The sequence below is a fragment of the Benincasa hispida genome, chromosome 5 (assembly GCF_009727055.1).
Source record: "Benincasa hispida cultivar B227 chromosome 5, ASM972705v1, whole genome shotgun sequence".
Lineage (NCBI taxonomy): Eukaryota > Viridiplantae > Streptophyta > Magnoliopsida > Cucurbitales > Cucurbitaceae > Benincasa > Benincasa hispida.
Genome location: NC_052353.1, coordinates 16,027,660 through 16,036,338, shown reverse-complemented (window position 1 = coordinate 16,036,338; position 8,679 = coordinate 16,027,660). Strand labels below are relative to the sequence as shown.

Below are 8,679 nucleotides of genomic sequence, written 5' to 3'. Positions count from 1 at the left end.
CTCAAAAGAAGGGCCTCTTATATAGATACCCCGATTCAACTAGCCTAAGTCTAATGGGCTACTCTAACTCAAACTTTGCTTGTGATCTAGACAAAAGAAGGTCACTCACAGGGTATGTTTTCCTATTGGAGGTAATACTATTAGCTAGAAATCTAATCTACAGTCCATTGTAGCTCTATCTATAACAAAGACAGAATTTATTACATTAACAGGGGTTGTCAAAGAAGCTAAATAGCTACAAGGACTCCTATCAGACTTTGGGTTTAATCAGAAGATAGTAAGCATTAAATGTGACAATAAGAGTTCTATTTTCCTAACTAAAAACCCTCAGTTTCATAACAGAACCAAACATGTGGATATATGAATGCATTCCATCAGAATGAAATAGTAAAAGGTAAAATAAAAATTGAGAAAGTTAAGACAAAAGAAAACTTATCTGATTTTCTTACTAAAGTTGTGCCTCAGTCCAAGTTAGAATACTCTATGGGTCTACTTAAAATAATAAACCATCCAATTGAAGGGTGAAGCTATAAAATAAAGGCAAGGTATGAGTAATTTTTAGTTCAAGGTGAAGAATTGTAAAAGAAATTAAGCTAAACAATTATCTTTAAACTTCAAAGCTGAAGTTATAATTCATCTATACTTATTATAAGAAAACATAAAGTTATTACAATTTGTTGAAACTATGAAGCATAGATACAGATACGACTATGTAATATGGATACGATCGGATGCGGCGATTCGTCAATTTCTAAAAAAATTAAGATACGGATACGTCATTTTTTATATATTTTTTAATATATATATTTCTGAAAAATGAGGATACTGATACGTTAAAAATACAATTTTTTCTTCAAAAAAATATAAGATAAAGTAAATTTAGCATACAAGTTAATAACAATAACACAAAATAGAATACAAACACTGAAATACAATACAAAAAAAAACAACATCTAAGATGTTGATGTACAATAGTTAATAAAATGCAATAGAAAAGTGACTCATATTACAAAGAAGAAGAAGAAGATTAGAGGGAGAAGTATGAAGATAAATGAAGAACTTCTTCATTGAATTGTTGAAGATATCCAAATGGTTTATATTTTGGTGGACTTTGTGGAGACTTAAATGTGAAGATGGAGATTATATGATTCTAGTCTAGGGTTTGGTCCGTTATTATTATTATTTTTTTTTACTTTTGGACTCAAGTAGTGAGCTTTTTAAATAGGTTGCCTAATTTTAGATTGGGAAAGATTAAATAAGTTACTTGTTCTTTTTCTTTTAAAAAAAAATACGCATAGAAATAGATACGTCAAATCAAGTGTCAGATACGTATGTGGAAAGTATCTGAAGATATAGATACATCAAATCGTGTGCCAGATACGTATCCGAGAAGTATTTGGAAGTATCGGTATCTGATACGTGTCTGATACTTATTCTTTGTCTCACATGAAGTATCTGTGGTTCATAGTGTTGAAACAATAAATAATTTGTAAAAAGTTGTTTTTTAGCTTACCTATTTTGTAACTTCCTTATAAATATATCTTTGTATATAAAACAGATCTGGAGGAAAAAATATAGATGACATAAGAAATCTGTAAAGATCTTAAACACATTAAAAAAATCTTTTGATTAAGAGAAGAAACTCATACCTTTAACAATGGATGTAGGTCTATTAGATCAAGCCACTATAACCCTTGTGCAAATCTTCTTGTTCTCTTTTTATCTCATAAGTTGCAGCCCCATTTGTTTAACAGGCAACAAATCAAATTAATTTGGCTCCATTGGTTAATCATTTAGGTCCTGTTTGGTAACTATTTTGTTTTACTTTTATTTTTAAAACTTAAGCGTATGAACACTACTTTCACTTCTAAATTTTTTCCTTTGTTATCTACTTTTCACCAATAGTTTAAAAAGCCAAGCCAAATTTTGAGAACTAAAAAAAATAGCTTTCAAAAAGTTGATTTTGTTTTTGGAATTTGGCTAAGACTTCAACCATTATACTTAAGAAATATACAAAATCATTGTAAGAAATGTGAATGAAATAAGCCTAATTTTCAAAAACAAAATGGTTACCAAATTAATTTTTTGTTTTCTATTTTTGAAAATTAAGTTTATAAACACTACTTTCACCTCCAAAGTTCTTTCTTTATTATCTACTTTTTACCAATGGTTTAAAAAACTATGCCAAATTTTGAAAACTATGACTCTGTTTGGTAACCATTTTGTTTTTTGTTTTTGTTTTTGAAAATTAAGCTTATTTCATCCACATTTTTTACACTAATTTGCATATTTTTAAGTACAATGGTTGGATTCTTAGCCAAATTTCAAAATCAAAAACAATTTTTTGAAAGCTACTTTTTCAGTTCTCAAAATTTGGCTTGGTTTTTTAAACCATGGGTGAAAAGTATATAAGAAAAGAAGAAATTTGGAGGTGTAAATAGTATCCATAGATTGATTTTCAAAAAACAAAATGGTTACCAAACGGGCCTAAAAAGGTAGCTTTTAAAAAAAAAATTATCTTTAAAATTTGGCTAAGAATTCAATCATTGTAATTAAGAAAGATACGGATCATTGTAACAAATAGAAAGAAAATATACTTAATTTCTAAAAACTAAAAAACAAAAAACAAAATAATTTACTCCACTAGTATTAATATTGGCTTTTGTTGGAAGATCAAACAAAAAGATTTGAGACTTTTGCCCATTAGGGTTTTTTTTTTTCCTTTTTTTTTAGTGACCTTTATTAAATCTCTAGCTTTTGGGTTATTGGGTATTGGGATTATTTAGTGGCCAAAATGAAAAACAAACCATTCACACACAAGAAAAGCTCTTTTTTCCCACCCACTAACTTGTTTAGCATAAATAACATGCCTTTCACAATTGAGATTTATAAGTGGGATTTCCCCCTTAAAAGTGTTGTGTAGTAGGAACTTCTTGTTTAAAATGGACAATAATCTTTATCTTTCTCCATGTTTTTTTTTCCCCCTCTTTTATAAAGGATTGGTGCACCAATCCAAAATTATACCTTGAAAGTAATTTATGCACATATAGAAAAGAGAGTAATTTTTTTATTGAATTTTATTACTTTTTTAATCTCAAAAAAATATCTAAAAAAAAAAGAAAGAAATTTAACTATGAAGATTTTAGTCGTCATTATGTAATTTACTTTGGTAAAGTTGAATAATTACTATACAAAGACACATGTAATTACTAAATATATTGATCAGATTTAAAAGTCAATCATATATCTATTATATGATTAGATTACTTGTCCTACATCCTATTACAATTTGCCAACCTCATAAGATATACTACAAAATATAGGTTATAAAATCTCAAACTCCCGTTAAATTCATTTTCCAAGCTCTACATGACCGAGATGCAATACAAATTTCAAGCTATATAAATCGATAATTTTCTAAACAACTAGCAAGTGAATTAAACGTCTTTACTTATGAATTTCAACTATCCGAAACTAACTCTATTTAGAGGATTTATTTTTTATTTTATTTTTATTTTTATATAAAGAGAGAGATATTGTCTTGCTTGTCAAGGAAATAAAGTTGACCCTTCATACAAGTGTTTTGAGAAGCAAATAAGGTGGACTTCTCTCCTAGATTATCAATTGACTTGAAATTTTTTGTACTATGGATTGAATATTTGAATAAGTCAAATAAACTTTATTTTTTAAAAAAATCAACTCTTTTATTTTTACTATACATATCCATCACAATATATATATATATAAAAGCTATATATTTGGAAATTTTTGGACCAGCCTATGTCACTCAAACTGACATATGGCACATACCACAATATCTTTCTCCTTCTTGAATGGTACACAAGAAAATTTGACTATTCAACCATTTCATTTCTTTGTTCACATTATTCAATTTAACTCATGAAAACATTTATATTCAATAGTCTAAAATTTTATAAAACTCTCTTTTTTTTCTTATACCAAAAGTTCTTTTAAGTTTATTGGACATAAATTTCAACGGCTTAATAATATATATTAGGGGTGTTCAAAAAACTCGATGACCCAAAAAAACCGATCAACCCAACCCAACCTGTGTGGTTTGGATTGGGTTATCAACTCATTTGGATTAGGGCGGATTCAAATAAATTAAAATGCTATTGGTTGGATTGGTTCATGGATTCACCTAATACAACCTAAACCAACTCAAATTTATTATTAACTTTTAAATATATATTTTTTATTACTTATAACATAATTATGTATACATATATTGATTTTAATTTTATTATTTTTTTAATAACCGATTCTTCAACAATTCTTAAAAGTAGTTTTTTTTGCACTTTAGATAGAAAATTTTTACTATATAAATTGAAATTGAGTTGTTAATCTTAATTCAATATATGAAAATAATTAAATTAGATTTTTACATATTTACGTTTTGTTCTTTTAAGAACAAAATTTTAAATTAATGATCCGATTAACCTGAACCAACCCAACCCAAATATTTCATTGTTGGGTTGGGTTCATTTTTAAATAAGGATTATTTGGGTTGAAAAAAATGTACAATCCAAACAATTGAGTTAGATCTAAAAAGTCTTTCAACTCAACCTAACCAAACCCATGAATACCTATATATTATTGTTCAAATCCTCCCATCTCATATATTATTAGAAGAAAAAAAATTTAAAAATTTCAATAAGGATGATTTATCCTTTGTTAACTTGAAAATCTATGGTTGATATATATTAGTAAAATCGTTTTATTTGTTATTTTTTCTGGTTTCTCTTTTTTCTTTCAAGTTTAATGTACATATGATTCAAAATTTTAAGTTTTATTTAATGATATAGGCTTTTTTTTTTTTCTTTTTTGCAATATATGAGAGGGATGAATTGAATCTATAACATCAAAATCGATAATAATATATGAATTATACATGTACTCACGAAGGTGTACTTTTTAAAAGAAAAAAGTAATAATTATAATAATTTAAATGTACAAAATAGAGGTTGTTAGAGTATTCATTAGGTTAATAATTTTCTAAAACAAAAATCAAAACACTCTCCTTTTCAAAAATAGAAAAACAAAAAACAAAGAACAAAAAGAACACTTCCCTTAGGAAAAAAAACACAAAAAAATGAGTATAAAAAAATTCCATTGTTGGTTCCTAGCAAGTTCACTTCATATGTCACCTCTGCTTTACCCAACTTGAAAACCATACACTTTAATTTGTCATTACCTTTTGTTTTGATTTATTTTGACCTTTATATTTTTCAAAATGACTCTTTTAGCCTCTAACCTTTTATATTTTATTCATTTTAGATTGATTTGTACTTTTTATTTTTCAAAAAAAAAATTGATTAAATCATATGTTGTTTATAAAATCTAAACTTTCAACAAAATTTTAACAACAATTCCAATTTTGTCCAATTTTTTATCCCTTTTTTTTCCCTTTTTCTTGTTTCTTTATGGAGCCCTTTTGTTGTCATTAAAGTAAATTTTAAAGTAATGTTAGCTTATTTGTTAGCTTATTTGTTTCAAAATTTTTAATTTTTCATTTAAAAAATTCATAATGGTGAAATCTATAAAATTTCATAATGTTTTAGAAGATACAACGTGGTATCAAACAAAAAAAATCAAGTATATATCGTTGATCTATTCTTACTCAAGTCCATTTAAATTTACTAATGAAATATCTACTTCATTTTATTTCTTTAATTACTCTTAAACTTCATGTTAAATATTTACAAATAATTATATTTATTTAGCCATTCACATTTCATTCGGTGTAAAATTATGTTTCAAACATTTAAGATTCCATCCAACACACTTTATATTCATTATAAATTAACTATATATATATTAAAAAAAGTATGTTCAAAAGAATTTTAACTATGTGCATCATACATATTCTCTAATGAGTAAAATTAGAAGGAAAATGATTAGATTAAAAATAGTCCATCTTAAAAGATATAGATAGGAAAAATAATATTGAAATCTAATAAATAATAGTTGCATTCTAAAATGTATTCATTTCTATGTTTCGCACTCTCATCACACACATAAAAAAAATTAAAATATTTCAAAATAGAAGTAAGAAGAATTTTCATGTGACAATTTTGGACAATATAATGAGATGTTCAAAGATAGATGTTGCTAAAAATGTACAAAAATATTTTTTTCATATATAATACTCACCAAAATTACATTAAAAAAAGACAACAATCTATTTTTATATTTTATATGCTCAACCAATTTAAAGTTTCATAATATCGACCAAAAAAATTAGATGTTCAAATATTAGTGAGTGTATAGTGGAACTAAATTTTCTTTTAAAAAAAAATAGTACAAGGTTAATTAAATTTAAATAATAAATTTAAAACAATAGAAAACGGGTTTAAACTAAAAACACGCTTTAACAATGGCAGACTTTTAGGAATCCTTTCGATTTTTTTGGTAATCTGAATGAAGCAGTCGGCTTTTTTTTATATATTAAAATAATATCACTTTTTATATCAAATGGCACATTTTGTAATTTCTTCCGAAACAAAGGGCATTTCCCAAATCTTTCAACTATATAAGTCTATATATGAATCTCCTCCTCCATTTTCATTCACTTTCATTTGCGTCTTCTAAAACATCATCGCTGCGTCCCACAGCGCCGCCGCCTCTCTCTCTCTCTCTAAAAACCATGCAAATAATAAGTTCTACAATCCCGGCTCAAAATCTCTCCCAATTTCAGGTCCGCCGGTCGAGTTTCAAATACCAAATGTCGCCGTTGAACCCCTCAGCGGCGCAGATTTCTTCCTTTAAACCCGCCACGTCGACGGTTGATGGAGCTCGCCGGCATCTGGCAAATCTGGACAAGTTGTTGAAGAAAACCGATCCGCCGGTCAAGGTCGACCCGGAACCGGTTCACAAGGACCCGAATAAGGGATCGGTGATGCCGATTAAAGGAAAGGGGCTTTTAGAAGGGCTGAACCTGGCCAGAATTTGGCCGGAGGTAAAAGCGGTGGAGGAAATGTCGCCGAGAAATCTCAACAGGCTGCAGAGGCTACTGTCGAAAACGATGGAGTATTCACCGAGAAACGCCCTCGGCCAGCGGTGGCGCGAGTACCACGGTTGCAACGATTGGTCCGGTTTACTCGACCCGCTCGATGAAAATCTCCGCCGTGAAGTCGTCCGGTACGGGGAGTTCGTACAAGCCGCATACCATGCCTTCCACTCAAACCCAGCCACGTCACCCAACGAGGCCCCACTCCCTCGCCACGTGGCACTTCCGGATAGATCTTACAAAGTCACAAAGAGTCTCTACGCCACGTCATCAGTCGGGCTACCCGGTTGGGTGGACGAGGTCGCTCCGGATCTCGGCTGGATGACGCAGCGGTCCAGTTGGGTCGGATACGTCGCCGTTTGCGACGATCGCCGTGAAATCGCACGAATGGGACGACGCGATATCGTCATCGCACTTCGTGGCACCGCCACCTGTCTGGAATGGGCCGAAAATGTTAGAGCTCAACTCATCAACATCCCCGCTGACGCTGACGCTGCCGCGGAAGACGGTGGCGATCCGAAAGTGGAGTGCGGATTTCTAAGCCTGTATAAAACTGCTGGAGCACACGTGAAGAGCTTATCAGAGTCGGTGGTGGAGGAAATCCGACGATTAACGGAGATGTACAAAGGAGAAAGGTTGAGCATCACAGTGACCGGACACAGCCTAGGCGCGGCATTGGCTGTCCTGGTAGCGGACGAGATCAGCGTTTGTTCACCGGAGGTTCCGCCAGTGGCAGTGTTCTCATTCGGCGGACCGCGCGTGGGGAACAAAATCTTCGCAAATCGAATAAAATCTCGAAACGTGAAGGTATTGCGGATTGTAAACTCACAAGACGTGATAACACAGGTACCGCCAGTGACATACTCCCACGTGGGAACCGAGCTCCGAGTGGAGACAAAGATGTCGCCGTTCTTGAAACCTAACGCCGACGTAGCTTGTTGCCATGATTTGGAAGCGTATTTACATCTGGTCGACGGATTCTTGTCGTCTAAATGTCCGTTCCGACCGAATGCGAAACGGAGTTTAGTGCGACTGGTGCAAGATCAGAGGGGGAACGTGAAGAAATTGTATATGAGGAAAGTGAAGGATTTGGGCTTCAATCCAGAGCTGCAGACGGCGGGGTGTTTGCCGAGTCCCTCTTGATTTCATCACAATTTTACTAAATCTGGGGAGTTTGGTTGAACATGGTTGGATTCTAGGCATTAGATTTCATGAACATACACAATTTCAATGGGGCAGAAAAGATTCTTCCCTTTGTTAATTACTTCTACTTTTTCATTTCTTTATTTTTGTGAGGGCGGAGATTAATCTCCTTCTCTCATCACAACCTTCCCTTTTTACCGCCTCATCTGATGAATTATGTTCAGATTGGCGTGTTATATACCTTGTATTAAATTAATTAATCTATGGTTCTTTTTAATGTTTTTTTCAACAATCCAATTTATATCACAAGTTATCAACTTTTTGTATCTTTAAAAATATATCACCTAAGTTTGTCGATGCTTTATGTAACTATCAACACACTTGCAATATTGTGGTGTCAATATCATGTTTGCTTTGAATTAAATCTCCGTTGTGGATATCCTATTTTCATTCAAGTGGCATTAAAAAATAAATAAATAAACTTCAAAATAAACTATATATATATA

General features: G+C 31.3%; 1 protein-coding gene across 1 annotated transcript; it reads left to right on the top strand.

Moving 5' to 3' along the window:
• The first annotated feature begins 6,579 nt into the window (after positions 1 to 6,579).
• On the top strand, positions 6,580 to 8,462 carry LOC120077177 (phospholipase A1-Ibeta2, chloroplastic). Its single transcript, XM_039031081.1, has one exon. It carries the CDS (start codon positions 6,668 to 6,670, stop codon positions 8,171 to 8,173), a length of 1,506 nt encoding a protein of 501 aa, XP_038887009.1. The 5' UTR covers positions 6,580 to 6,667; the 3' UTR covers positions 8,174 to 8,462.
• Positions 8,463 to 8,679: the final 217 nt, after the last annotated feature.